Source organism: Plecotus auritus (assembly GCF_963455305.1).
Source record: "Plecotus auritus genome assembly, chromosome: 8".
In the NCBI taxonomy this organism is placed as follows: domain Eukaryota; kingdom Metazoa; phylum Chordata; class Mammalia; order Chiroptera; family Vespertilionidae; genus Plecotus; species Plecotus auritus.
This window is the reverse complement of record NC_137782.1, coordinates 128,910,566-128,926,314: the sequence shown is the minus strand read 5'-3', so window position 1 is coordinate 128,926,314 and position 15,749 is coordinate 128,910,566. Positions and strand designations below refer to the sequence as shown.

The window sequence follows — 15,749 nt, the reverse complement described above, 5'->3', positions numbered from 1 at the left end:
TTCTGATTCTTGAAACAACAGGCCCTAAGAGTAGGAAAAATGTTCTAGCTCTATTCTCATTCTGTTTTTCTACTGCGTTTTACTTGGTCTGTTTCTGTCAGTAACAATGGCTCACTTTGGCAATTATTACAACTGAGGAGAGAGGAGGGAGGGGGGCAGGCATTCACGTCACCACTCCTCTGCCTCCCCCACTATTGAGAGTCATTGTTCTTGTTCTAGACCTTTTGTGGATCCTTTAATTGGGGAGTTTAAAAAGTATGTTTGTTCTTTTCCTTGGAGCAGTTCAGGCATCTGAGTGATCTCAAGCACATTCCCCGCCTCAGAGGTTTTCCCTGCTGTAGGAATGCTTTGCCTTTTGCAGTCCCTGGGGTAGAAGAAAGATCTTCAGCATATTAAAGCAGTACATATTTTCATGATGAGCACAGACAGTAATCCAGGCAGTGGATTCTTTCACAGCTTTTTATGGTCATTGACTAGACTACATAGAAGGGAGTTACAGAGGACTTAAACAATTCCTGTCTGCTCTCTGAGCCTCCTGAAACACAAACCTACTTTCTGAAAATGGTCTGTCACCTGTCCTGAAAATGGTTACTACTGGAATTGGGGTTTATAAACCAAAGAGGTCTTCGTCTCTGATTATGCTCACTTTGCTGATTAACTTTTTAAGATTGGAAGAAATGAAATGAGAGTCCTTAATATATTCATGTTATATAATTTCTGCTTGACTTTTTGAATTAGTTATTTTTATACAAATTAATATTTGTTCATGATTAAACTTTTTTTCAAAACATACAGCAAGGAAGATATTAAAATGAAAAGTCTCATCTCATCTATCATAGGTAACTACTGTTATATATAAGGAAATGTTTATGTCTGTGCAAGCACATGGGCTCCCATGCTTATCCTTATTTCTCAAAGCATGAATGAAATCATACAATATACTTTGTTCTACAACTTGCTTTCTTAACAGTCCTATCTATCTTTCCATATCAGGACATTCTGATTCATCTCACTTTGCCTCAGGGCTATTTCTCCTGCCACATCTCTTCATGGCTCACTCTCTTCCAGTTCTTACCTAAATGCCACCTTGCCAGTGATGCCCTTAGCAGGCCAATCTAAAACCTTAATCCCTCCCTCTCCCCCTGCCCATTACCCATTTCCCTTCTCTAGCAATGACTTTTCCTCGCACTGATTATCTACATACTTTTTGTTTTGTTTGTTGTCTGTCCCTCCACTGTAATGTACACTCTTTGGGGAGGAATTTGTGACTGTGTCGTTCACTGTCAAATCCCTAGCCTTTACAGTAATGCCTGACCCCATAGTCGATGCTCTATAACTATTTGTTGGATCAATGGATGGGTGATTATTTTATTTATCACATTTGGGTACACCATAATTTATTAAATAATCCCATCAATGGATATTTAGGTTTCTAGTTTTCCCTGCTTTTATGAACAATGCTATATAAAATAATCTTATACATATACCCTTGTACTATTGTGTAGGATACATTCCTAGAAGTAGAATTGTGAGTTTAAAGGATAAACACATTTTGAATATTTAATAGTTGTATCCCACTCCCTCCCTTCCCTAAGGAAAAAAATAGTATCAAATTATAGTCCTGCTAAGAGTATATAAGGACACTCATTTTCCTGTATCCTTGCCTACACTGGTTGTAATTAACCTTTAAGACTTTGCCAAGCTGAAAGATGAAAATGATATCTTAATTGCAATTTCTTTCATGATGAAGTTGAATATCATTTCATATATTTATTCACCGTTTGTATTTACTTTTCTCTTTATCTCTTTTCCCCGCATTGTTATATTAGGTGGTTTTGCCTGTGTTTTTGCCAATGATTCTCTTTGTTTTGGTACATATCCTCTCTCTAGGCTGTAACCAGATCTAACCCCAGAGAACAGTATACATCTGGGCCACAGCTCTTCTATGCCTTGAACGTTTCTAGCTGTGGTGCTAATATCTTCATCTCTTCTTCTTGTTCATATCTTTTGTTTATTTATTAGTAAAAATAGTCATATGAGCACAAAGCAGATGTTAGCTATATGTTAGGCACTGTGCTCAGCTCTTTATTTTTGTTATCTCTTTAAGCGTCACAGCAATCCTATCAGGTGGTATTGTTTTTCTCCATTTCTATAATTTACACACTCACACACACACACACACACTCTCTGAGGGATGGTGAGATTAGGTAATTTGCCTGAGGTCACAATAAATAGCCAAGCCAGGATTGAACCTGGGCAGGATGGCTCCAGAGCCTGTCCTCTGAACCACTAAGCTCTCTTTCCTCCAGTATGGGAAAGGGGTTATGTTGCCCAGTCTCTGCTTTCAAGAGTCCCTTCTGCCCATATGTCCCCATTCAGAAAATGGACAACAGTTGAAACAAGAGAAAGGTATTCATGTATAGGTCGGAAAGTTTTATCCTTACTTATAAACTAGATTCTACTACTCCCACTCTTGTCTCATCCCACCTTATTTCCCTTGCCCCCTACTTTGATTAGTTACTGTATATACTTCCTGTATTTCTTTAGATTTTTATAAGTGGAATAAATAGATATAGATATACATATATATATCATGGTCCCCTTTCTTACAAGGAAGCATACTATATACACTTTTTATTTACACTTTGATTTTTTTCATTCAGCTCCTCCAGAAGTTTAAGTCCATTCTATTCATCAGATCTTTATTGAGTGCCTCTTTAAGCAAGGCCCTGTATTGGTGTTAGAGGAATATACAAAGAGGCATGAGAGAGAAATCTCTTAGCCTTGGGGACTTTACAGTCTCTTCCTTCAGGTTGAGAGCATAAGTGAACAGAAAGTGAGGTATTTATATGACATGGTACATCCTTGGCTGATTCAGCTTCAATACAAAGCACATTCAGCCTGCTGAGGTGGTGAACATAAACCTTGAGCTTTAGGGCCTCAGTGAGAGAGTTACTGAATTGGAAGTCTCTTGAACATAAGAACTGTGACTTACTCATCTTACTATCCTTTGAGGACTTTATGATTGAACAAATAAATCTACTTGTTTTAGATTTCAAGGGAGCTGTTTTATATCTTTTTCATGAACCCACAGGGAAGATTTTTAAAGACATTTTCATTTTAGAATTTATCCCAGCATGAGAGGTCTTGGATTGAAAGAAGGAGAGCTCTATAGAGGGTTTGTTTTAATGGTGGGGAGAGTGGGGGTTATCGTCTTTTCCCCTTACTGAGGGTTCCTCCTCTTTTTTTCTCATTTCCATGGGCAGAAAATGGAAAAGACTCAGTTAATCCCAACTATAGCAGAGAATAGCTGTGAGCAAGCTACCCTCAACTTATTTGTTTTGGGTCTTGGCTTGTATTTATTATGAATTAATTCTATTAAAAGATCCCGTTGGCCCTAGCTGGTGTTCTAAGTGGTTAGAGCGTCGGCCTTTGTGCTGAAGGGTTATGGGTTCAATTCTTGGTCAGGGCCACGTACCTGGGTTGCAGGTTTGATCCCCAGCCCTGGTTGGGCATGTGCAGGAGGCAGTCAATCCATGTGTCTCTCTCACATAAATGTTTCTCTCTCTCAAAAAAAAAATTAATGGAAAAAATATCCTCAGGTAAGGAGTAACAAAAAATGTTTAGAAACACCCCTTTGTTCAAATCCCCTCCAACAGGGACCATGTGGAGGCAGTGTGGTGTAGTGGTTAAAAGAGTAGATTCTGGAGCTGACACTGAAATTCTGAATTCGCCACTTTGGGCTCTGATAATATATGAGATTTCCATTTTTTTTTTTTCAGTGTCTCCAAGTAGACATCCTAAATGTTTGAGGTCTGTGAATTGAGTCCATTTATTTTTCCCACTGAGCTTCACAGAGGACAAAAACTGAAAGAGAAAATCTAGCACTTACGTTTCTCTGAGTACTTTTCATCAGAGATCATAGTGTGTTATACATATAACATGAACATATTATATACAGGTATTGTCTAAGCTTCTCAGTGTTTATATGATGCAAGGAATATTCCTTGAAGGAATATGAATCCCAAAGGAAAACAAGCCAAAGTTAAAGATCACATGGGGCTATGAGTAGAAATAGAAAATGGGTTTTCCTTTAGCTTCCTGCCCTTGGCTGCTAAACTCTTCTCTGAAGAATTATTTGTGACTGAGATCCTTTCATTTGGAAGCCTGAATGTCTTCCAACAAGAAAAGAATGTCTTTGGCAATGTATTTTTGGGCAGAGGATAGGCTCCCCTCCCCCCACCCCCATATTTTTGTTGTGGGAGTCTGGTACTTGCTGCTGCGGGCCTGATTTGGGAGAAAAGAGAAACACTCTGTTGCTCTTTATAGGCTAGAGGTGGGTGGGGGAACATGGCCTGCCTGCATGGGCCTGTTCTCCTCATCTGCACATCTGGACCCCGTCATGCGGTGGCTGCAGGAAAGGGAAGTGCATTGCTTCAGAGTCTTTTGCACATTTCTTTGTATCCTCACCATTCTGATCTGTTTCCTTAGGCTCTTTATTGAGAAACTACCCAAACATCGAGATTATAAATCGGCTGTTATTCCTGAAAAGAAAGACACGTTAAAGGTGGGTCTTCATTTTCATTGGTGCCCATCTAAAAGCTTCGCAGTGGCACACACTAACTTCAGGGTAAAGTAGTAGTGGCTGCATCTGAGCATCAAATCCTGCAATAGGAGATGAGGCCATTTCACCAGATCAGTATGAAATAGCAGGTATGGTACCATAGGGAGTATTTTAAATTGTTTTTGGAAATATTGTTGCCACTGCCAATTTGACTTTTCTATTTAATTAGCTTGGACTTATTCTAATTTTCAGTATTTCTGTGTATCTCTTAGAAATTAAATGAGATTGCATTTCCCAGAGCAGAACAGCTGAAGGCAGAGCTGTTAAAACGATATACCAAAGAATACACAGAACATAATGAAGAAAAAGTAAGTATATAATAACAAAAAAAAGGAAATTAATTTGTTTTCTTAGGCTGTGCCCTGTGATACTTTACTATTTTTGGCAAAGACCAGAACTCAGAAAAGTAGAACGCAAGTGTTTAGGCTGAGTATTCTAACACAGATTTAGCCTGCCTGTCCACCTGTTTGAAATAATAGATTTCTTTTTCCAAGCCATTTTCAAATAATTCCTGTTAGGAAGTCAGTTCAAGCACGCGGAGGAGCTCCCAGGGCGCCTTCGTTGGTCTGTGTCAGATGCGAGTGCACCCTGCAGGCACTTCCACATTATGTTGCAGCGCTTTGCTGAGCTCTGTTCTGGACTCTGCTGGGGAAAACCAGCAGAGAGGCGAACAGTTATGAGGCATATATTTCTTTATTTTTTAATCCTCACTGGAGGATATTTTTTTCATTGACTGACTTTTTTAGAGAGACTAGAAGGGAGAGAGGGAGAAGAGATAGAGATAGAGATAGAGATAGAGATAGAGATAGAGAGAGAGAGAGAGAGAGAGAGAGAGAGAGAGAGAGAGAGAAAGAAAGAAAGAAACAGCTATTGGTTGCCTTCCAAATGAGCCCCGACCTGGGCTGGGGATCAAACCTGCAACCCATGTATGTGCCCTTGAGTGGGAATCGAGCCTGCAACCCTTTGGTACGTGGGCCAACACTCTAACCCAGCCGTGGGCAAACTACGGCCCGCAGGCCGGATCTGGCCCGTTCGGCTGTTCTATCCGGCCCGCGGAGCCGAAAGAGCTGAGGGTTCTCTTGCTCTCCCCTCCGCTCCTTTACTTTGAATTTATATTAGTTCACACAAACACTCCATCCATGCTTTTGTTCCGGCCCTCCTGTCCAGTTTAAGAACCCATTGTGGCCCTCGAGTCAAAAAGTTTGCCCACCCCTGCTAACCACTACTCAGGAATTTCACTGGCCAAGTCTGTGAGGCATATATTTCTAAGGCACCGAGTGAGTGAAAACCTTAATGGAAGATATTAGTACTTAATATTTCTTGTTCATTAAAAATGTCACTCTGTGTTGAACTGACCACCAGAACATTTCAGAGGTTTCATTTTGGATTAAAAATTCAATAGAAACCCCAACATAGCAGGTATAAGTTTGGATTTGGTTCTGTTTTATAGCCTTACTTGGGATATAGAATATATGCATAGCATAGTTAGAGAATAAAACTGTATATGATACCAGTTATGAAATGCAGACAATAAATTGCATCAAGATTTCAGTAAAGAAGCCGAAACCAGTTTGGCTCGGTGGATAGAGCGTCGGCCTGCGGACTGAAAGGTCCCGGGTTCGATTCCGGTCAAGGGCATGTACCTTGGTTGCGGGCACATCCCCAGTGGGAGGTGTGCAGGAGGCAGCTGATCGATGTTTCTCTCTCATCGATGTTTCTAGCTCTCTATCCCTCTCCCTTCCTCTCTGTGAAATATCAATAAAATATATTAAAAAAAAAAAGATTTCAGTAAAGAAGAAAATACATTAGTTAGAGTCATTGGGAAGGGTACTGAGAGGAATGGGACTTTAACTGTGCTTGAAAAATAGGTATATGGTGGCTAGATAGACAGGAGTGGGTGACTTCCATGTGTGTAGAGGTACTTAGAGAGCATGAGTCCTGTGTTGGAAAATCAGGCCAGAGCAGAAGTACATTTTGGGAAATCCCCCTGCTGAACAGCCTTGTCCTCCTATTCTTTCTTTGTAGAAGAAGGAAGCAGAAGAATCTGCCCGGAACCGGGCCATCCAGCAGGAGATGGAAAAGGAAAGGCAGAGGGTGGCACAACAGAAGAAGCAACAGTTGGAGCAGGAACAGTTCCATGCCTTTGAGGAGATGATCCGGAACCAAGAACTAGAAAAGGAGCGGCTGAAAATTGTACAGGAGTTTGGGAAGGTGGACCCTGGCCTAGGCGGCCCACTGGTGCCTGACTTGGAGAAGCCCTCCCTAGATGTGTCCCCCATGGCACCTGTTGCATCCACACAGCCTTTAGACTATAATACAACTGTGAAACCTGCCAAGCCACCTGTGGTGGACAGGTCCTTGAAACCTGGAACATTGAACAACTCAGAAAGTGAGTCCTTTTGCTCATGTCCTCTTTCATCAAAACTGCAGCTAAACAGTGTGTCTGGGGGATTCTGCCTAAGATTACCTCCATGATCCCATTCATTAGGCTGTGGTCACATCTCCCTTTTGATCAGTATTGCTAGACTGCATCCTGTCACACTGGCTGTGTTATGAAAGTGGCCTTTTCTTAAGCCATATAATTTACCTTGACCTTGATCAGTTTTCTGAAGAACTAATAATATCCTTGAAAGTCCCACCCTCAGCTTTAAAAGGGTTATACAGAGATTTGAAATGTTCAGTGAACTAGAGACTACTATTGGCCCTTTGTAAAAGACACTTGAAATTTATTTTGCTGCTTTGTAGTGTGACAGCTGACTTTAAAGGGGGCCACTAATGAATTGTATTTCACCTGAAAACGTTCCTGATCCTGAAGGAACTTAGTCAAGGTGAATATTATATACTAGTGACCTGGTGCATGAAATTTGTGCACATTAAAAGGGGATTAATTAAAGGAAATAATTTAATATTGCTATTTGCCCTTTCTCTATAATAGAAGTGTCAGAGATGAAAGGAAATTAGTAAAATGTATATGAAAACCTTCCTCCTGTCAGAGTCTGGGGCTCACCACGGGACCCAGAGTCAAGTCCCCGCCCACCCACATGCACCTCAAAATTGCGTGAGACCCAGACCCAGCCGGCCCCCCCACCCCATTGGGCTAGATCCAGACCTGGCCAGTCCCATCCTTGTCAAGCCCTGCTGGGCAGGGGGCGTAGCCTCAGGTCCCCTGGCCCGGCACCAGGACAGGGGGCATGGCCTGAGGCCCCCCAGCCCAGACCGGGGCGGGGGGCATGGCCTGAGGTCCCCCGTCAAGCCCCGCCAGGCGGGGGGGGGCACAGTCTCAGGTCCCCCAGCCCAGCACCAGGAGGGGGGCGCAGCCTCAGGTCCCCTGTCGAGCCCTGCTGGGCAGGGGACGCGGCCTGAGGTCCCCTGTCAAGCCCCACTTGGTTGAGGGCATAGCCTGAGGACCCCCTGCCTGACACTGGGGTGAGGGGAGCAGCCTGAGGTCCCCTAGCCCAGCACCAGGATGGCAAGAGCACCTTGAGGTCACCCGTCAAGCCCCATGGGGGTGGGGAAGGGCGTAGCCTCAGGTCCCCTGGCCTGGCACTGGGGCGGGGTGTGTGGCCTGAGGTCCCCCAGCCCGACGCCAGGATTGGGGGTGTGGCCTGAGGTCCCCTGTCAAGCCCTGCCAGGTGGGGGGCGTGGCCTGAGGTCCCTGTCAAGCCCCACAGGGGCCGGGGATGGCGTAGCCTCAGGTCCCTGCTGATTGCTCGTTAAGGCTCCTTAAGGGAACTTGGCCTCAGCTGTGGGTGCAGCCATCTTTGTGATGGAGTGATGGTCAGTTAGCATATTCCCTTTTTATTAGATAGGATAGTACAATGGTTGGCAAACTCATTAGTCAACAAAGCCAAATATTAACAGTACAACGATTGAAATTTCTTTTGAGAGCCAAATTTTTTAAACTTAAACTTCTTCTAACGCCACTTCTTCAAAATAGACTCGCCCAGGCCATGGTATTTTGTGGAAGAGCCACACTCAAGGGGCCAAAGAGCCGCATGTGGCTCGCGAGCCGCAGTTTGCCAACCACTGGGATAGTAGGTGATAATTCAGTCTAGCCATAAACACCATTGGCACTCTTTCCTCCTCTCACTAGTGATGGACTATCTGAGAAAGTAACAATAGCTTCAAATTGATGAGTATACCTTAATTATTAGAATAGGTCGTTTTGGGTAGGAATATGCTTTCAAGTAGTCATTTAAGGAAGTCTGCTTTGCAGAAGATCCATTTAAAAAGACGATGTGAGTGGGCCAGGGCTGCTAGATTGAAGCCTGGCCTTTAGGGTTTTTCCCGACATACTCGGCGGACTTATCTCTCACTACTGTTCCCTCATACATAGTCTATACTTTGTTCAAATTGGACTCTCATATTCCTAGAACAGTCCCTGGACTATCTTATCCAAAGAGGTTTGTTAACATTTGCCCTGAACCTAAAATTTCCTTTCTCTATCTCTGCCTTCCCTGATTTTCTTAACGTTTTCCCAGATTTCTTCTCTTCAATAAAATTGATTCTATTCTTAAAACTCCCAGAGCTCGCCAAAACCGGTTTGGCTCAGTGGATAGAGCGTCGGCCTGCGGACTCAAGGGTCCCAGGTTCGATTCCGGTCAAGGGCATGTACCTTGGTTGCGGGCACATCCCCAGTGGGGGGTGTGCAAGAGGCAGCTGATCGATGTTTCTCTCTCATCGATGTTTCTAACTCTCTATCCCTCTCCCTTCCTCTCTGTAAAAAATCAATAAAATATATTTAAAAAAAAAAAAAAAAAAAAAAAAAAAACTCCCAGAGCTCTTATTATCTGTAGAGGTCATTACCTGATAGTATAGTCATTAGTCAATAACTAGGTTTTAACTTCTTGCTGGCTTAGGGCTTGAGTGTTACTCCTTTCTGTGTTCCCTGTGGGCTGAGCACAGAGTCTGTTTGGTAAGTGATTATTGAATTGAAAGGACTGTGCCAAACCTTAATTCAGAATCCTCAGATACTGGCATCATACTGCTACGTGACTGCTTGGCTCCTGGTCTGACGTTGTAACCTCTCCAGCGGTCCAGATCTTGCTTTTAAGTGTGCAGAAGCAGAACATCCTTCTTCACTTTTTTTTTTTTTTAGTGAAAATGTGACTGTGAAAGATACCCCCGGATTTTAGCCTGCTGGCTCTCTCACGGTTTCTCCCTGGTGTTCAGGAACTGGGTCCATTCTTGGCATTCTGAACCAGGCTTATAAACTGCTTTGTTTGCACATGCCTTTTATGAGGACCAGAAGGATTTTTTTGTTTTATCATTTTCGCTTTCTTCTAAATTAATAAATTTAGAAGTAAGTAGTTGCCCATATTACTTTCTGTTATCTAGAATATATCCTGGTGTGTTTCTTTGAAAGGCATACCCTTTGATATTTTTATCTTAAATAAAAGAGATATTTAAGATAAAAGTAAAAATTTAATTGAACGAGGAGGTTATTTTTTAATCCCTTGTATTAGATGGTGACAGAATTCCTGAATAGCTCAGAAATTTTTTTAATATATATTTTTATTGATTTCAGAGAAGAAGGGGGAGAGAAAGAGATAGAAACATAAATGATGAGAAAGAATCACGAATCGACTGCCTCCTGCACGCCCCCCATCAGGGATCAAGCCCGCAACCCGACCAGAATCGAACCCGGGACGCCCCAGTCTGCAGGCCGACGCTCCATCCACTGAGCCAAACTGGCCAGAGCAGAAGAAACTTATTTTAAGTAGTAGTGTACCCTTGTCTTAACTTGAATGATTGAAGTCTCTCTCTTTTTCTTTTTTTTTTAAATATCTTTTTATTGATTTTTAGAGAGAGAGAAAGGGAGAGAGATAGATAGAAACATTGATGAGAGAGGAGCATCATTTATCAGCTGCCTCCTGCACGCCCCCGACTGAGGATGGAGCCTGCAACCCAGGCATGTGCCCTGACTGGGAATTGAACCGTAACCTCTTGGTTCCTGGGTTGACGCTCAACTGCTGAGCGACACCAGCTGGGCTGAAGCCTCTTTTCTTTTCTTGAAATCTTGTACTCCCATTAGCTATGGTCAGAGGTTGGAAAAGAGACTTTATAACACTCTTCCTTCTGCCATTTAGGATGAGATTTCCTCTCATTGCCTGAAGTTGGGGTCGAAGGGGACGTGGCAGTGATAGGACATTGCTCTCCCAGGGTTGACAACTCTGTGTGCTTGGGAAGTCTCTGCCCGTGGTCTCAGATATTTCCCTTTTCTCCATTACAGCTCCTACAATTGATGGGCTGCGCCACATGGTGGTGCCCGGGAGGCTCTGCCCACAGTTTCTCCAACTAGCCAGTGCCAACACTGCACGGGGAGTAGAGACATGTGGCATTCTCTGTGGAAAACTGGTAAAAACAAATGCTTTTCTGAGCTGAAACTTGTTTCTTCCCCCGTTGGCCTCTTGTGGCTCTGAGAGAAGATAAACAGGGTCAGTTACTCTTTGTACTAATTCCTTTGTTCAAGGAACCATGGACAGCAGCATAATGCAATGTCACTTTGAATTTGGTAACCGTATCTGATTGATTTTCAGAGTCCCTTGAATTTAACTGATTATTTTAATGCCAATAATAAGAAATATCTACTTCTACACTTGGTAGGAAGATCCAGTCATTATCTACATACCATTTTTCAAGCACCTGCTTTATGGTAGGACCTGGGGGTATGAAATATATAAGACACATGTAACATGTGTCCACAGAAAGAACCCAAGCACTTTGGTAAGGTGGGAGATACACACCACAAGATAAGTAGCATGCTGAATAGTATGTACAATACAAGCACTAAGAACTTTGAAGAAGGAAAGAACATTGAATGGAGGCTCTTACAGAACCCATTACTCACTGCTGAATGAATAAATATGAATAAACGAATGAAGTGGAATAGACTTGGACTGAACCTTAAAGGATGAGAAGTACTTAGAGAAACAGTGATAGGGAAACTACTTAAGACATGTGCAAAGGAAGAGAAATGGTACTATATGCGGAGCTTCCCCAGAACCACCAGTAGACCCATTTCACTTCAGAGGAAATTCCCACGGGGCTGTGGGCATCTGTGACTTGGCAGAGTGCCTCCAAGGGAATGCACATGAGCAGCCAAGGTTGTGAACCACAAGGTGGGGGACTCAGGGAGCAAGGTGTAGACTGGGGTGGGATGGGCCTTCACTTATATAGATGTTGAACTTTCCACTGCTGGGACAGAGTGGGGTTGCATAAGTGCCTGGGAATCATGATGGGCTGTTTTCTTCTTTGACAGATGAGGAATGAATTTACCATCACCCACGTTCTCATCCCCAAGCAAAGTGCTGGGTCCGATTATTGCAACACGGAGAACGAAGAAGAGCTTTTCCTCATACAGGATCAGCTAGGCCTCATCACGCTGGGCTGGATTCATGTAAGCAATGCCGAGCTCTCGGGTCAGTCTCTTCTCTCACGATGTTGGAAACACACTGCCAGTTTTTTTCTTGGAGCAAAGTGAATCGCATTCAGAGGATTTAGATGATTGTGTCTCCCTCCCTTGGATGCACACTCGACTTCCCTAGCAAACTTGACTGCTTATGCTCCAGTATTGATTTCTGGGAACTACTTAGGACTTTAAAATTTTTTAATTAATTATTTTTTAAAAATAAAAATGAACTTGTTTTCCTGGTGTCCCAGATTCCTTGTGAGTGTGAATGGTGATGGGATACTGGCCTAGAATATAAGTGGACATGGACTATGCCTACTTCATACATAGTCTATATGTTCCTAAAAGTATATAGCTCAAAATATTTTAAATGAGCCAAGCAAGTTAATTCAGATGTTTGCATTTAGTTTTTCTTAAAGCAGCATATACCTTTTTGTAAACCAGAGGGCCACCAATATAGGTGATTTTCAAGTGTCTGCGTATCTTATGTAATCTTTTGGTAATTTTCAGGTAAAATATAATTCTAAAGATTATTTCTTAATTTTTTTTTCTTTTCCTTTTCAATTTCTCACTCTCACAGACCAGGCTGCTTTTCATGTTGTGTGCCAGGGTTACATACGAACAAGTCGGCTCACTTCAGGATTTGGGAAGATGTCTCATACTTGTATGTTAGAATTTGGGAAATACTCACCTGGGAGTCAGTCCCATGTGCCTCTGTCCTTTATTCAGTTTAAGTACATAAATAGTTGCCTTCCATTGTGTATCCCCATTGGATAGAAAACTTGTTCCTTATCTGCCAGGGGTTACAGATTTAAGTAAGATATGATTCTGGTTTCATGAAGGAAATTAGACACATAGGCAAGTTATAACTCTTCACATGAGGCAGAATGGGCCAAGTGCCTTGAGGAGCAAAGAGAGTCCTGTGGAATTCAGAGGAGGGAGGGATCACTTGGTATGATTTATTAGAATTTTTACAGGATGGGCCAAGGGAGAGTTCTGTATGAAAGGGAAGGCATTGGAATAGGCACACGGTGTTTGGAGCATTGAGTGTCCAGTTTGCTGGAGTTTATGGTTCATGCTAGGAAATGGTAGTAGTTAAGCTTTAACAGGATACATTGGGTAGACAAGCAGAATAGTTCTCCTTTTTAGTAAGTACTAGTAGAGACTCTTAAAGGTTTTTTTCTCTGTATTTGTGATTCTTTTTTTATTAACATAGTTGACATTATATTCATTTCAGGTGTACAGTATGAATTTACATTTTGAGTAGAGCAAACAATACTTTAGAAAAATTAAAATAAAGTCAGTTTTAAGATGAGTTGAGGAAGAGAGATTATTTAAGAGATTTGTGTGGTCATAAAAATCTAATTATGAGAGCTAGGATGATGGCATTGTGCTTGGGTAGGAGGAGGTGAATGTAGGATTTCAGAGGATGTGGGGAATGAGTAAGAGAGGATGATGAGTAAAAGTCAGTGATGACTTAGAGATTTGGGGCCTGACTCGTGGGAGTGGCAATGATCATCTCATAAGCAGAAACGGGCTCTAGGAGGAGAACTTATTTTGGAAGTGGGATGAATGGTGTTCAGTCTGAGCATGTTGAATGGAAGGTACTAGTGAGACATTAAATCGGTGGAGATAGTTATCAGGCTGTTGGAAATGTGGCTGGAGCTTGGGAGCAAGGCCAAGGCAGAAAGATCTGTGAACCTCTGCATAGAGCTGATCTTGGAAGCCTTGGAACTGGAGGAGAGCGGGGAGCAAGAAAAGATTCGCTGGAAGCCTTGGGGACAGGCTACCTAGGGCAGTGGTCGACAAGGCTCGCGAGCCGCGGTTTGCCGCTCTGTTGACTAATGAGTTTGCCAACCACTGGGATAGGGGCTTAATCACAAGGAACAACAACAGCCTGTAATTATTGGAATCGAGAGTCTAGGTCAGTGGACATAGGAAGTAGGCAGTAATGAAGCAAGGAGATGTAAGAGAAAGATGAGTGTAGTGTTAAGGCACAGAAACCAAAGGAGACACGTTTTAAGAAGAAACTTCAGGCCCAGCCTGCGTGGCTCAGTGGTTGAGCATTGACCTATGAACCAGGAGGTCACAGTTAGATTCCTGGTCAGGGCACATGCCTGGGTTTTGGGCTGGATCTCCAATGTGGGGCATGCAGGAGGCAACCAAACAGTGATTCTCATCATTGATGTTTCTCCCTCTCCCTTCCTCCCTGAAATCAATAAAAAAAAAAAAATATATATATATATATATATATAAACAACACAGAAAAAGAAGAAATTTCAGGATGTTAACTGTGTCACATGCTGCAGAGAGCTCCAGAATGATGAATACCTGGATGAGCCTGTTGGATTTGGGGAAGTCACTGGTGACCCCAATTTAGTGGGTTTTAGGCAGCAGTGGGAGTAGATTATAAAGGCTGAAGGAGTAATGGGGGTGGAGGTTATGCTGATAGTGAAATGCACACTGCAGTTTTGAAGAGCCTAGTCCTAAAGGAAAGGAAAGAGGGGATTCCTGGTGGCTTCAGGAGTAGCCAGGTCGAGAGAAGATTTGCTTCATTTATAGTTTAGTGTGAAGGACTTGAATATGAGTTTTGGTTTGATTTTTTTTTTAAACCTTTACACTTGAAATATATATAAGAAAGTACATAAACTAAATTATGAACCATTTAGCAAACATCTATGTACACAAACTACAAGAAATAGAATATTGTTCAAGAAATAGAGCCTGGCTGGCGTAGCTCAGCGGTTAAGCATCAACCCATGAGCCAGAAGGTCAGGGTTCGATTCCTGGTCATGACACATGCCTGGGTTTCGGTATAGATACCCAGAAGGGGTGTGCAAAAGGCAGCCAATTGATGATTCTCATCATTAATGTTTCTCGCTCTCCCTCTTTCTGAAATCAATAATTGTATTTTATTTTTTTAAGAAATGGAACATTGCCAGAAACATGCTCCCACCCCCCTCACCCTGTCTCCTGCCCAGTCACACTTCCTCGCTCTCCTGACTTTTCTGGAAATCCTTGTCTTTCTTTATAGTTTTACCATCTAAATGTATTCATAATGAGATATTTAGTTTTGCCTGGTTTTGAACTTTATATAAATAGAATTATGTAATATACATTCTTTTGTGTCTGGCTTCTTTTGCTCAACATTTTTAAGGTTTGTTTCCATTCTTGTCTGTTAGCTGTCTGAATGTGTTTTTAACACCAATGAGCCAGTGGAGGAGATTTTAGAGGGCAGGAAAGACAGGTACTACAGAGGTAGGAAAGTATCAAATCAAAACTAAACAAAGGACATTCATCTTCATATGCGGGGGAGAAAGTACTCATTCCTCTGAGACAGATTGAAGGCAGAGAGAAAGAAACAGATTAAAAAAAAATCCTCAGCCAAAGATATGTTTTTTTATAAATTGATTTTTAGAGAGAAAGAGCAACATCGATGTGAGAGAGAAACATCAATCAGTTTCCTCCCATACATGCCCCGACCAGGGATCGAATCTGCAACCTAAGTATGTGCCCTGATAAGCAATCAATCCATTGCCAACCTTGGTTGGCAATGCTCCAACCAACCGAGCCACCTGGCCAGGGCAGAGAAATTTTTGAGGTTATATTTGGAGGGGTTGAGGGAAGTCAGTTTAGGTGATCTTGATTTCAACGAGGTTGGAGTCTAGAGTCACCATCCAGTGGGAAGGAGATGGGGGTTTAAGAAGTGGAGGA

The 15,749-nt window shown here is 42.4% G+C and overlaps 1 protein-coding gene across 4 annotated transcripts in view; it reads left to right on the top strand.

Moving 5' to 3' along the window:
• The window catches only part of STAMBP (STAM binding protein), a 762,428-nt gene that overhangs the window by 740,183 nt on the left and 6,496 nt on the right, over positions 1 to 15,749 (top strand). For all 4 annotated transcript variants that reach the window (XM_080685500.1, XM_080685499.1, XM_080685497.1 and 1 more), the window contains 5 exons: positions 4,492 to 4,567; positions 4,837 to 4,932; positions 6,650 to 7,013; positions 10,857 to 10,981; positions 11,886 to 12,023. In XM_080685500.1, the coding sequence (XP_080541626.1) occupies positions 4,492 to 4,567; positions 4,837 to 4,932; positions 6,650 to 7,013; positions 10,857 to 10,981; positions 11,886 to 12,023 (799 nt within the window). The remainder of the gene's footprint in view (positions 1 to 4,491; positions 4,568 to 4,836; positions 4,933 to 6,649; positions 7,014 to 10,856; positions 10,982 to 11,885; positions 12,024 to 15,749) is intronic.